Below are 15,032 nucleotides of genomic sequence, written 5' to 3'. Positions count from 1 at the left end.
CTCTTTCGCTCCCTCACTAGCCCCTCCTGCCGACAGTTCTGCTAATGAGAATAATATCAAATCGGCAACCAGATAAAACTGATATTCTTAAAATATGCAGTAAGCAGATTTTCCAGAAAACTTCCGAGCTTTCAAACAGATTTTTGAAAACAATTTCCAGTTCAAATGATGCATTTTCAAGATTGCTATAATTTAAGTTATATAGAAGGAAAGAATAAAACTTTCCCTTACAAGACTGACTGATACCAGTTTCATTGTTTTTCTTCAGTCTTTTGACCCAGCTGAAACACTGAGGTGTTGTGTTCACAAATTGCAACTGATGTAATTTACTGTCAGATGCCAAATAGTGATCTATTGTAGACAGGACAAGGGTTGTGGTTTGCTTTATAGCTTAAAATGATCATAAAATGTCTGCACCACCACCATTAGCAGCCTTATCCCATTTCCCCATTGCCAGTCCAACCCAAAACTAGGCACTTCTTCAAGGCCAAACGGGTAGTTTTGTCCTTCTTTCCATCATCCGAGATATGGTTTCCATTCCTAGTGGGGCTGTTGCGTGGGACGAGTCACTGTGTCTTTTCATGTTTCCTCCTTCCCATTTTGTAAACAGGAGTAGTCACATAAGCCTGTTTTTTAAAGTATTCACAGTCCTTAAAGAACGACAGAGATGATAAGGTATGGTTTTATTAATTATTTTGGAAGTCATTCTGTATGAGGTTACACTAAAAGCACACAGCCAATTGAAAGAGGCATTTTGGCTCTGATTCAGTTTTTTTTTGAGGCAAGCTGCCAAATATGCCTCAGAACAAGCTATATTGGACTGCACCAGTATTAAGCAAAATGGCTTATTTGACATAATTAACAGTATACTTAACATTATAGCAAGTGTTTTACATGCTTTGTAAGGGGATCTCAAATTCTGCATTAATCCTAAAATCAGCAAAACAAACAGAAATGCCTGGAATTCCTCATAAGTGTAATAATATCCCTATCATAAACCATAATTTCCATTCCAGTTGAAAGGAAATTTTGTATTTCATGTAAGAGGCTACTATAAGGAGAACTGATCTGCAGGGAGGTTTATTATATGTGACACCTGACAAGCAAGAGGAACAGTGGTGATCTGTTGGTAAAACTCTTCAAACCAGACTGATCACGCTCCAGGGCACGTACTTTTCTGTCTTCCTAAAATAGACACACAAAAGGAAACGGATGAAAATAAAAGTATGCAAGATTACTACCTGCTTTCGTAGTGTGACATACTATTTCTTGTTTGCTACAGCTTTGCCCAGCCGATCTAAGTCACATATCCAAGCAAAACTGAGCTCTTGATGTTAATATCATGCTTTCTGAACTCTGTTATGTATATCACAAGAATATGCCAGGCAATTTTGTAACAGTATTTGAACTGTAACAAGGACAGGAATTGCTACCAAGAGCATTCTCGGTGGTAAAATGTTTGCAAAGCCTTGACCTTGTGCGTTCTCTAAAATTACTATACAGATATAACAACCAAAAAGCTTGATATTCACCTATTTTAATAGTTTGGCTGAAAGTACTGTTTATTATAAAGTCAGTAGGTATTTCTTTTGACAAACTCGTCTTCTCAGGTAACTTTGCAAGCATTTTCTTTGCATCTACTAGAGCTGAGTTTAACATTTTATTTATTAACGTTGAATTGGAACAGTTCAGCAACTTCTAAATGCACACCTGTAAAATTAACAATGGTTTCAAATGTCAGATGTCTCCTCCAAAGTATGGTTGTTTAGTTGTTTTTTGTTGGTTTCCTGCCCCTCCCCCCCCCCCAATCCAGTTGTTGAACATTCCCTGTGAAAATGTGCTAAGATAATAAGCTTTAGAAAAATAAAAAATTGTATATGCTACATAAAGATATGCTGGAGTCTAAACAACTAACATGTGAGCAATTCCTGCCTAGGCAAGATACTGAAGCTCTGGGAAAGTTTCTGCTTTTGTTCCTGGAGTCATTGATTGGGACAAGTTTTCACCTCTCTTCAATTATGTCAGACTAGCTTAATTTGGTTTTGCTTCGCAGTTTCTGAAGACTGAGTGGAATGAGCTTCTACATACAAACCCAGACACATTCCTGGAATAAGATGAAAGTGAACGTGAAAGATTTTTGGAGTTTTATCAGCTGTGAGTTGCCATATTTGTACTGTCATTGACAGGCTGTTAGCCCTTAGCATTAAATGGCGATTGATGAAAGCAGCCTTCCCAGGAAAATCTTTGAGATCTACCCAAAGATTTACTTCCTGCATCCCACATCTATCTTTGCCCTATCCACAAAAAATGTTGTTTTAAATATTTTGCCTGCAAAATAGGGCAGAAGAATCAGGGGCATAGGAAATGAGTAAGGAGAGAGTGAGGATTTTTTTCTGAAAAAAATGACCCTTTTCTGTAGCAGTGTTTTGCACTTGCTTCAGTAGCAACAGAGGGAGTGAGTTCAGTTTGGGGCTCTTCCTCAACTCACTTGTCTGACAGTGATAGTTGGCCTCTGATTGTGTATTCCTTACCACAGCAGCCTGAGATGAAAATAAAGGTGAAGAGAGAATTGCAGAGGAAAGAGAGAAAAGAAATAGTAAGAGAAAAGGGAACTGGAAAAGGGAGCTGTTCCTCTTAGTCTGGAAAGGGAGATGAAAAACAGCTGAAGAGATAGGCAGGGAAAAGTGGAGAAATGCCTGTGTACTTCCCACTGTCAAGAACCAAAGATTTCCAAAATATTCAGCCACTGAAGACCCTTTATGGAAACCAGAAGCACCCTCCTTTTTGTGATGTCCACACTGTATCCAGTAAAATAATTTATCAATACCCAAGTCATGTTAAAAGTACAGTTTAGAGTACTGTAAAACAAAATAAGAACAAGCGTGACACGCTTACTGAGATGTTTCTGAGGTTTATGCAAGTCTAGTGAAAATATAGTGAACCTACATGTATCTCTAAGTTGTCATACAGGTGTATTACTTGGTAGTACAAAAGACTATGACACTTTACAGCCTCTGGAACAAGACCACATTACCCTTCTGCCATTCAAGAGTACCTTTTGAAAAAGATGATGGGCAGACTCCTTTTACATTGTCTTTTTTTTTTTTTTTCTTTAATTGCAGCTGTATCTAAAATGGGTATGTCAGGCATGGTTATCTGTTTGTTTTCCAACTGCTACAAATGAACCAGAATGTAACATTACAGCCAGTGGACAATGGTTCCCTTTAGGCAAGAACCTAGTAGAAGAAAACCTGCAGCGTTTTTCTCAGTGGACGCGGTGGCTGAATCAGCCAAACCACCAAATCCAGATCTGAGAATGCCCAGGTGACTGTGGTGTAGTGTCCACCTCCACTTGCAGGTCTGAGTACTCCTTACTGCCTTAGGTCAGCTCTTTGAACCAAAACTCCATTTCTCACAGGACAAGCAATATTTCTTAGCCTTACGTGCCTTGCCCTCCCCATAGAGTTTGTCCCTACTTCTGTGTATGTCCTTCAATGGCAGGAAAATGTCCCTGAAATGCATCATATTGATACAGTCACCCTGTAGCCCAGTTATACCTCCAGGCATTGCTGAGTATGTGCAGTCATGTTGCATGTACAAACTGAAACATCCTTGCAAACATGAGAACAGCACATGAAGTTACTTGCCTGAAAACAAAGGCCCCATGTCTGAAAAAGAGCTCATTTCAGTCTTGTCAAAAGAGGAGTCAACACTGATCTAGCAGTAAGTCAGGCAGGGAACAGAGATTTCTTCCCCTCTAACTGCTGCACCATAATCACAAGCCACAAGGTGACTTCAATAGCAATGCATCACACCTTACATGCTGCAGCTGATGCCAAGTGAAAACCTCGCTAGCCAATTTACTATCGGATGAGTAGGTTTGCCTCAGTAGTTCATTCACACTGCACAGGACCATGCAGTGGTAAAAACACAATACAGCTTTGCACATGGAGCTTAGGCTTGTGCTTTCCACTGCTCTTGCACCCATTCATATATCGTCCTTTCTGTCATTACAGAATTGCCTTCCCAACTCCTCTCATTTGAAGAACATTGGCTAAATAATTGTAAATAGATGAAAGCAAATTGAAGGGATCAGTCTTGAAAGCATTCTACTCTTCTGGCTTAAACAGAAACAGGCTCAAGGCCACTGCAGAATGAGTTTAGATTGTAACAGGCCCGTTCAAGAAAGGTTGTACATCGGAACTTACGGTTAGGAGAGTGAAACATTAAACATTTTTATGTTTCAGCAATTCAAAACACCTGTAATGTGATAAAGATAATTTGTGGTTCTTCCTTGTTATGTTCACTTTGAATAACAATCCAGTTTTGAAGTCCGCCAAAACATATTAAAAAAATGGAGCACATCAACTACTGATATTCGGAACAATCTTCTTAATAAGCACCAAACAATTTCAAGACACTGACAATTGAGAAAGCCATTGATTCTGTAGGTCATACTTATGCAACCACAGGTGTAACTTCTTTATGAACCATGACTGTAAACAACCATTTCAGAACATCTGAAGTCCATCTTGCTGAAGTCTATGAGTTCTGAAGAGGAAGCAATAGATACCCAAGGTTGGAAATGCCAGGATGAAACAGAAAACCATTTAATGTTATACTTTTAGCTGAACTGTATTTTTCCTCTCTTATCATATTTCTTCCTCTTTTACACAAGAATTAGAAAAGGATATTTTAAGTTCTTGTTTTAGTTCCCACCTAATCACACAATGACACAAGACAACTGTTCTTGGAGATGTAGAAAAGATTCTGTAATAGCATAAAGTGTTCCTTCAGAGAACTGAAACACTGCAAATTTATATTTTAATTCTTTATTTTAATACATACTTTTCCTATCATTTACAAAATATATATTAAATTTAAGAAAACATTGACATTATACAGCTGAACAAAGCAATAATTTATTCCAGAAAGTGAGTATCTGTAATATTAGTTATTATAGGAACTAATTTTCCTTTCAGAACATAATTCTTCTGTCAGTCATGCAACTGAGAAATTGATGTGAACTGTGTTCTTACAGCTGAGGACAGACTGTGGCATACCAATGATTTTAAAAGAAAACTGGATTTGGTTTGAATACCACACTTCTAAAAATACCTTTGATTTTTTTTTTTGTTTGTGGTAATTTACTGATTAACTAAAATATGACTCCGTATCTTCTATAAATAGAACATCATTATCAAGATACTCCAAAATTACATTTCCACCATTGTACAATGGATATTCTTTATCAGATAGCCATGTTTCCAATGTGTGCTCAAATGGCAAGGCTTGTCCAGAGGCAGTATGGCATAGTCTCAATTTCTGTAAGACAAAGAGCACAAAATTTAATATCAAGATTTGCCTGAGATGCAAGAAGCAGGGTGAGGGAGGAACTAAAGGGTAAATATAACCAAATAACCAATAAATAACTAACAAATAAATAAGCAAACAAACCAAACCCAAACCCCAACCACCTGGAAGATGTTTGTTATTATTACTGATTTACCTGGGCTGTTGATTTGTTGTTGTTATTTTTAAGGCTTGCTAAGGAAGCTGCAGAATCTACTACTTTGCCAATACTCCACTTACTGCAAAAGAACATGGGCTTGCTTTTCTCTTTGTTGCCTTTTGGTAAAAATACTTGAAAGTAAATTCTTTCTGCCTAGGAAAACATGAAAAAGAAACAAATTATTCAAAGAACAAATGCATAATTCCAGTCATACACATCTAATAGTTTTTTCAGTAAAATCTTAAACTTCAACCCCCAAATTACTGACTGAACCTTGTTTCCTATTCCAGCAGGACCAATATCCCATTTTACTGCATAATACAAATGACAGAGATCAAGTCCAATCCCCTCCAGCTGCAAGCACACACACAACAGCTTCAAGTTGCACCAGGGGAGGTTTATATTGGCTATTAGGAAAAATTTAATCACTGAAAGGGTTGTGAAGCACTGGAAGAGGCTGCCCAGGGAAGTGGTAGAGTTACCATCCCTGGAGCTGTTTAAGAGACATGTAGGTGTGGTGCTTAGGAACATGGTTTAGCGGTAGACTTGGCAGTACTAGGTTTACAGTCGGACTTGGTCTTTTATAACCTAAATAATTCTCTGATTTTATGATTCTACATAATAGACAGTAAGTTCAGAAAGGTGGAAAGAACATCTTTTGCCAGAGTCTCACAGCTAGACTGTCATATATAGACAGACATCAAAAGGTGTCTGCCCTGGGTTTACTAGACAATAATGACTGCCCTGGGGAGAAAAAGCTGGGTTTAAATAAGCAGTGCTGGCTTTTGGCATCAGTGTAATGTCTCTAACTGGAATGCAAAGGTAGTATATATTACAAAGGTGAACTATATTACAAAGGGACAAGAGAAGCAGGACCCAAATCCTGCTAAAATGTAAATGACCACAACTTGTACAACAGCTAACACAAGAGCCATCCTTTTAGGGACACACACTAACATCACTGAACAGCCATCAGTGCTCTGGCACCTTCTTACAGTTGCTCCTCCAGTTCCACGGATGATGAGACAGTCTCCTACAGTTCACAGTCCACAAAACAGCTCATTCTACTGTTGCATCCCTAAACTATGGGATATGCCTCCTGGAATTTCTGTGCCATACCCAAGAAAATACTGGTCAGTCAGGAACACAATAACTAACACTATTTGGAAGCATGGCCCTCCTGTTTTAACCTGGTCATTGTCCAGAAGGGTAACACATAAGTCTGACACCAAAAGAAGTAATCATTTGCAGAAAGCTAATCTCAAAAAAGAGGTCAGAGAAAAGGTATTTCTAAGATAGCCTGATTTTACTGATCTGTAGAATAAGAAATGTCAGGAAGGACCTTTGGTGTCATGTAGTCCAAAACCATTCTCAAAGCAGGTGGAATTTTAAAGCTGGACCTAACTATAAAGGTAGATCAGATTGCTTCAAATCAAGTGCAGTCAAGTTTTGAATATCCCAAAGATGTAGATTCCACAAATTTTCAAAGCACATTGTTCAAAAGTCTGACCACACTCACTGTGATTTTTGTTCCTAATATCCAATTGGAATTTCACAAGTTGCAGCTTGTGCTTATTGGCACCTGTCAATTTTCCATGCACCTCCAAGACAAATGTGTCAATCTCCTCCCTATAGTGATGAGAGAACTAATGTGTCTAAGATGCAACCCAGAAACTTCATACTCAAAAAGTCTGTCTCCAGACTGGACTGAGGTGGGCAGAAGACTGCTAAAAGGAGTCTAGGAAGCAATTTAAATAGAGAGAAGTGCTGAAGGGTAACAGGATTAATTTATCAGTGTTAGACATATCACTGTTCTAGATGATTAAACAATTAACACCCAAATGAGAAAATGAATAGTATGAGAAATTAGCATACAGTAATTTGTGCTACACTTTTTAGAGCTTACTGGCTTTGGAATTAGGAAGCAACTCTTAAAATTTTCCTAAATCTATGTTGAGGGTGGATTTTTAAAATTATGTTACACAATATTTGAAATTAATCACTTTCCCTCCAGCACACTTTTAATAAAGTGCTACTATCTGTGCAGAATGCTACAGGCATGTCTTTGTGTTAGGATTTCTGCCTAAGCAAAGTTATCCAATTTGTGACCATGACAAAGTACAAACAAAGAAGCTCATAAGAGGACTCAGTGATAGAATAGCTGTAGTTGTTTTAAAAACAATAAGTAAATGTACTCTACTAACACCTAACAATAAGACAATCACACAATGTTTTTAGTATTATCATGGTATTATTTCAGTATATAAAAATCAATGTAACAGGCCTAAATTTGTTGTGTTCCAACATAACAATGTGGTGAAAAGTAATTTAATACAGGCCTTTTAAGAGGATTAATAAGTACAGATCTTAAGTGAAACCCTAGATGAAAGAATCAATTTGTCTCTAAACCCAGCATAATCCTGATATTTGGAAAAGGCCTGAACACCAGGTTTGGCTGGCCACAGTAGTGAAAAACCATAAGGAGTCTCTGAAATACTTCAAAAATCAAATAAATTAAAGGCTAAAAGAAATAGGAAGCAACTGTCATAACCTTTTTCCAACTCAAAGGCAGGAACAACTGACCTCAGGCCCTTCATACCTCATCCAGAAATGTCTGCTACATCTGAGTAGCAGAAATGACTCTTTGCAGAACACAAAGCTCAGTTTTATATGAGATGGGTTCAATCTGACTGGTACAGAGTTGTGCAAATGGTGTCCTGGCTGTGTCAGGAACCTCTCAGTATCCAGCATGAAAAGCATCACATTCAGATGTGTTTGCCATATGTGACTGGTACCCCTGCTCCTGACCCCTGGTAATAAGGTCAGCATAATTAACACCATTTTATAAAGCAAATGGATGCTTTCTGCAACCATGATGGCCACGTATCTGTTCCCTCTCCCCTCTTCCTGATGGCCGTGAAGACCTTGCACACCAGGCAGACGACTTCTCCCCCTCTCTATCAGCCTCAAGGTTCCTGGGCACCAGGCCAACTACTCTTCTCCCTACCGTCCTTGAAAGCCCCAAGCACCAGCCAACCTGGTGGTGATGACCCTGTCACAGAACAGGGAGCGCAGCAGCACACAAAGCACTGCACATAAAATGAAGCACTTACAACCCCTAAGTTGGACTTGGACCAGAACTGCTGGACTGCAAAACCTGTGATCTCCCAGTGGCCAGGGACGCCTCCACCATCATCTGCTGCCTCCCAGGACTGAGAAACTCATTCTTTTACATGTTTTAAGTCTAGATGATGAGGGGGATATTGATACTGCAAGCCAAGTATTAAGATTTGACCCATTCTGCAAAGGGTCCAGGTGACTGGGAACCATAAGCTAAGCTGTGCTGTAAAATTCTGTCCTATGTTACTTATAAAATTGTGCTACAATAGTTCCGATTATAAAAAAATTGTGGTACTCTGATCATAAAAGTCTATGCTATGCTGATCATCAAAGTCTGTTAAGATAATAAAGCCCTAATTGTAAGTACAACTTAATGCTGTTGTCTTTCTGCCAAGGATCCCCAAAAGAACCCGTTTGTCCCTGCAGTGTTGGGTGACAGCCGTATGGCAGGCAAATATATTTCTGCTATAAAGGAATTTACCCCAACTGCTCCAAACTCTACACAGACACCATTTAACAGCCACAATATTAGTCAGATTATTTTTGCGTGCCAGGCTGAAATATATGTATAAATGATCATGGGTTTGAAGAATTAAATCCAAACCCGAAGTGAGGGATCTAGATGAAGAACAAGAAATTTAGAAAACTTGCCATTTTCCTTTGGGAATTCAATTATTGAAAACAAACATGACTGACCTGAGGCAAGGACTTGTCCCCACATGCATGCATTTTCAGTTTCATTAATGACACTTTTGCCGCTGTCTCACTGTTTTTCGCTCCTTTAAGTTTTTTGCTTTTTGCTTCTTCACTTTTTTTAGAATCTGAGAAGAACATTATTCCTTTTAGTGTGAAGATTCAGACTGTCTCCTGAACATATATTGAAATTAAACTGTCAGGCCTCATATCTCCATCCCTTTCATATCCCTTCCACATCCTCCTGAGGCCATGATGTCAGGTACTCCTATTCACGAATATCTGGAATTGTAAAGGAGTTCTAAAACTGTCACATTGAGAAGTAGATCAACACTATCATGAGGTGAACACAGGTTGTAAAAGCCAAATAGATACAAGTTCTTAAGTTCCTACACCTGTGACCATCACAGCATTAATACAGCAACAGTTTCAAGTCATCCTTTCTACACATAATCCCACTGCTCAGTTAAGCAGAGCTATTCATTCTTTCTCCTGTCCTAGAGCTTGTTTAAAAGCTGCAAAACATTACACTGTAGACTCACTTTTTTTGCCATCTTGGTTGTATAGGTATAATCCCAGCAGACTGGCAAGCACACCCAATGCATTATTTGCACGTGAATTAATATGCAAATAATAATGGCTCAGTACAATTAATTACATTATAGTACTTATAGAATGAGAACAAGACAAGAGTTCTGAAAGGAACCTGAGCCTCATTTAATCTTTAAAGATGCTCCTTATAGACATACGCTGCTGTTGTCTTGTCTCAGTCCAGGTGAATGGTATTACATGCTGACATGAGTTTATGGCTATTTAAACAAGGAACTCCCATCCTTTCTTCTTATTTGGTCAAACCTGAACCCTTGGAGTTGGTCACAAGCTCAAATAGCCTTCTGAAGAAAACTGTAGAGTATGTATCCCACCATACTTGCCTATAATATGTTTAACTAGCTGCTGGGTGGCAACCATCCGAGGTTGAGGCGTGTCCAGTTTCTCACATTCATGGTCTGATTGATGCCGGTGTCTGTAAACAACAGTGTAAAACCTGTATTACCTTTTCCATACACTAATGAATGACTATTGATGCTTTAACACCCTGTTTCACTCACCTTAGGCAAAAATGTTTCTCACAGTAGGGACATAAAACTGGCAAAAGTTCTTTTCCATTGCAGCCCTTGTATGAGCATGGGTAAGATATGTGCTGATCTGTTTTCACAGAACTGTTTCTTATATTCACCTAGACATTAGTACAAAATACTATGTGTAAATGAACAGATACTACAGATCCAAGTTACCACCCCCACTTTCCAAAAGAACTGTGCTAGCTCTCCATTCTATGGACAAAACTAGTCCAGCAATTCTCTTCTAATTGTGTCCTGGTTAAGTTTAGCTCTGAGTTAGAAAAAGAATCATCATCCTACTCAAACTCAATTTACTTCCGACAGGCAGAAAAAAGAGTAGATCCATTTATTTCAGCTTGTCACATTCTCAGTTAAATAATTCATATTTATATACTATATGTACTTATCTAATGAAAAATAAACAGTTAAGTTGCACAAAATTCAATTTTAAGGTAGTCATATATTACTAGATTACCTCAGAACACCCATGAGCATCTCGGCTCCTGTGCTGAAGGCTTTGTGGCAAAAGAAGAAAATATCACACTGTTATCAACATTTCAGGAAAAGAAAGCTGCTTGTCAAAACATTTAAGTGATATGAAAATTTTTATCATGGAACACTTCAGTTAAATAATTAATCTTCTCCAAAACTTGTTCTAACTTATTTGCATTTCACAGATTGAAAGGATTGATCATATTCTTCCCAATTGTGTACACTTAGCTCTTGGAACTTGTGCCCCAAGATAACAAACTATTTCAAGAGAATAAGAATATTAGCATGTTTAAGAGTTCAGCTCAAAGCAACTGGAGGTTGTCTGTTTTAACAGATTTTGGAATCACAACAGCATAAAACCCTTCAAAGCTTCTAACACGTTAAAGTGAAATCTGCCCTCAGTTTATCAGGGGTTACCTCAGCTGCCCTCTGCTAATCTGAAGTGTAAATCAAAGTACAAGCCTGATTTGAACATCAGAAGAAACTTTATTTTTTTTTTCCTACAACAAAAAATATTCCCCCCCCCCTCAGGAAAAAAAACAAAACAAAAAAACAGTACAGAACAGGGTCCAAGCTAGATGGCTTCCAAAATAATCTACCTGTATTCTAGAAATATTCCCACTGATATCAAAGCTCTGCAACAGCTGCTCCAGAAAAGTGCAGCAAGTGTGAGGATTTATTTTTTAACTAACCTGAACTGAGTCACAGAACGTTTCACACAACATTCAGGTCTACACAACTGTCACACTGAGATCTCTTCAGAAAACCAACTTAATTTCCTTTTATGACAAGGTAATCCATCTAGCTGCACTAAGAAAGCCAGTAGATGTGGTGTTTTATTTTAGCTTTTGATACTGTCTCTCACAGCATCCTTCTGGACAGAAAGTCCAGCACCCAGCTAGACCAGTCCATGATATGTTGGGTGAGCAACTGGTTGATGGGCTGAGCTCAAAGAGTTATGGCAAATGGGGTTACATCAGGCTGGCGACCAGACACCAGTGGGGTTCCCTAGGGCTTGATTTTAGGACCAGTGTTCTTTAATGTTTTTATAAAGTATCTGTATGCACAAATCAAACATGCACTAAGTAGGCAGAACTGCAGACTCCCTTGAGGGTAGAGAGGCCTTACAGAGAGATCTGGATAGGCTACAGAGCCAGGCAATCACTCACTGTATGAAATTCACCAAGAGCAAGTGCCAGATTCTCCACCTGGGAGAGGGTAATCCTGGTTATACAGGCACACCAGGGGACAAGAGGCTGGAGAGCAGCCCTAAAAAAAGAGGTCTGGGTTGATGGCAAATTGAATATGAATCAACAGTGTGTCCTGGCAGCCAGAAGGGGCTAACCATGGCCTGGGATGCATGAAGCACAGCACTGCTGGCTGTTTGAGGGGGGCAACTGTCCCACTCTGCGCTTCACTGGTGCAGCTCCACCTCGAGTACTGTGTGCAGTTTTTGGTGCTTCACTATAAGGACATGAAACTATTAGAGAGTGTGTCCAGAGAAGGGCAACCAAGACAGTGAAAAAAAGGCCTTGAAGGCAAAGGCTGAGCTCACTTGGTTTGTTCAGCTTGGAGAGTGCTGAGGGGTGGTGATCTCATGGCAGCCTACAGCCTCCTCCAGGCAGGCAGCAGTGAAGGAGCTGGTGATCTCAGCAACACGACACAAGGAAATGGAATGAAGCTACGTCAGGGGAAGTTCAAATTGAACATTAGAAAAAGGTTCTTGACTGAGAGGGTGATTGGTCACCGGAACAGGCTCCCCAGTGAAGTGGTCACAGCATGAAGCCTGTCAGAGTTCAAAGAGCATCTGGATGACACTTTTAGTCACATGGTTTAGTTTCAGGAGGAGCAGGGAGATGGACTCAATGATCCTTACAGGTCCCTTTCAACTCTGGATACTCTATGAACTTACCAAAAGACACCTGAACAGCCATCACATACAAAGGGGAGAAAATCTGAAACAAAGAGATTTGTTTTCAGTTAGACAACATCGTTGTTGTTTTGCTAGTAGTTTCTAGCTTAACTTTTACACAATTAACTTTTGCTTACCTATGTCATAGAGCCAGTACCTTTACAAAGACACTTAGCAACTGCATCTACACAGTACCTAGAAGGGGCTTTTGTAACACAGTTACACTGCTAACACCTCCAGTGTTACTGAAGAACATGAGTAGGTAAATTATATTTAGATACATTGCAAAAGCCAGAATTATGCTTTAGTTTTGTTTCTTTTCAGTATCAAACTTCAAAACTAGAACATTTGGTTAGCCATCAAACTCACCATTTATCCTAAATACTAAATTTATTGTGAGACCACTCAGAACACTAATGACTACTGCAGCACTGGATATTTTACATTTTTGTTATATGGATTGCCAACTGGAGATGCTATCCCTTCCAGAAAACCAGCATCTCCTCCATTTGACAGTCCTGATGATCCTCCTCCTTCATACCACCCATACAGTCCTTGTGTATTTAAACTGCACATACTTTGTAAGTCTCTGCACATCCCCCCCATGTACCGCATCAACTGGATTTTTTTGCAAATAAAACCACTTTACTGTCTGCTGAACTCGGCCACATCACCAGTGGCAGCGAATGCCCACTTCCCGGCCATTACTCCAGTTCTCCATCCTTCAGATTTGGTCTCAATGCACCACCACGCGGCTGGGCTGCACAGCTCAGGTCACGAAGATCTCACTCACTCCAGCTACCAGACCGAGTGTCCCCATCAGGAAGCTTTCAGTGCCGGCAGTTTCGCTGCCTCTTCCTAACAGGTTACATTGTCACAAACATGTTTTCCTGAGAACGCGGAGGGCAGGCAAGGGTGAGGAATGGAAAAACAGTGGGATGAAAGAGCTGGTGACACAACCGACACGACAGGCCCTGGCGATACACCGTGCGAAGCCGCCCTGATGGGCACCGGCCCCTTACAGCCCCCTCACCGCCGTCCCCGGCCCGGCCGTGCAGCCTCCCACAGTGGCGGCCCGCGGGAGGCCAGGCCCTGTCTCCGCGACCCTGCCAGGACCCCGACACGCCCTCCCTTACCGAGCTGCCGGCACTCCGGCACCCCGCAGTGCTGCCCCAACTCCAGCTCCGCCATCTTCCCCGCCCCGCGAGCGCCGCGCACGCGCTGTCGAGCCATAGGGGATGCCGCACGAGGCTATGTAGATGTGTGGGCGATCCCCGCTCCGGGGCGTGGCTGGTAGCCTTGTGGGCGGGGCCTGGCGGAGGGGCGGGGCTCAGCGGGGCCGGGCGCCCGTGTCGGTCTCGCTGCCGGTTCCCGGCTGGGCCGGAGCTGCCGGGACCCTGGTGGGCTCAGGGAAACCTGCGCTGGTGAGCCTGGATCGGTTTCAGCGGCGTTTCAGCGTTCCAGTCCGCTCAGAGCCGCGGTGCTGGGGATGCTCATGCATCAGGCGCTGTTATGGTGGGGGAGGGGAATATTTTTTGTGTCTTATGTTGCCATTAGTTGAGTCAGCGCTCCGAGCAGGGCGTGTTTTCAGGCGGCAGAGGTGGGGGCAGCGCAGCTGTCCGAGATGCTCTTGTAACTTCTGAGCGCCGCGGAGGTTTCCCTAGCGATTCACTTACACTGCTTGAGAGGGGCCAGTGCAGAGCCACGAAGATGATTAAGGGAGTGGAGCATCTCCCGGATGAGGAAAGGCTGAGCGAGCTGGGTCTCTTTAGCTTGGAGGAGACTGAGGGGTGACCTCATTGACGTTTATAAAGGATGAGTGTCACGAGGATGGAGCTGGGCTCTTCTCGGTGACAGCCAACGGTAGGACAAGGAGCGATGGGTACAAATTGGAACACAGGAGGTTCCACTTGAATTTGAGAAGAAACTTCTTCACAGTGAAGGTAACAGAACACCGGAACAGGCTGCCCAGGGGGGTTGTGAAGTCTCCTTCTCTGGAGACATTCAAAACCCACCTGGACACATTCCTGTGTAGCCTCATCTGGGTGTTCCTGCTCCGGCGGGGGGATTGGACTAGATGATCTTTCGAGGTCCCTTCCAATCCCTCACATTCTGTGATTCTGATTCTGTGATTCTGCGATACATCTGTAACAGCCACACTTGCGAAGAATTTAGTGTTTAT

General features: G+C 41.2%; 1 protein-coding gene across 1 annotated transcript; it reads right to left on the bottom strand.

Annotated features, from left to right (window-relative positions):
- Positions 1-5,119: 5,119 nt before the first annotated feature.
- Positions 5,120-14,093, bottom strand: ZFAND1 (zinc finger AN1-type containing 1). Its single transcript, XM_082047163.1, has 8 exons — positions 13,987-14,093; positions 12,851-12,893; positions 10,922-10,961; positions 10,435-10,562; positions 10,258-10,349; positions 9,329-9,453; positions 5,510-5,665; positions 5,120-5,325 (listed from the first exon to the last, which is right to left on the bottom strand). The coding sequence occupies exons 1-8, from the start codon at positions 14,081-14,083 to the stop codon at positions 5,155-5,157; spliced, it is 852 nt and encodes a 283-aa protein (XP_081903289.1). The 5' UTR covers positions 14,084-14,093; the 3' UTR covers positions 5,120-5,154.
- Positions 14,094-15,032: the final 939 nt, after the last annotated feature.

The sequence above is a fragment of the Streptopelia decaocto genome, assembly GCF_964273445.1.
Source record: "Streptopelia decaocto genome assembly, chromosome: 2".
NCBI lineage: Eukaryota > Metazoa > Chordata > Aves > Columbiformes > Columbidae > Streptopelia > Streptopelia decaocto.
Note: the sequence above shows the minus strand (reverse complement) of the source record. Positions and strands in the feature narration are given on the sequence as shown.

Coding starts and splice junctions, on each gene's coding strand:
- ZFAND1 (XM_082047163.1), bottom strand. CDS start 14,083: ATGGCTCGACAGCGCGTGCGCGGCGCTCGCGGGGCGGGGAAGATGGCG. Junction 10,563..10,921: donor ATGCTCATGGGTGTTCTGAG/GTAATCTAGTAA, acceptor ACTAATGTCTAG/GTGAATATAAGAAACAGTTC. Junction 5,666..9,328: donor GGGACAAGTCCTTGCCTCAG/GTCAGTCATGTT, acceptor ATGTTTTCCTAG/GCAGAAAGAATTTACTTTCA.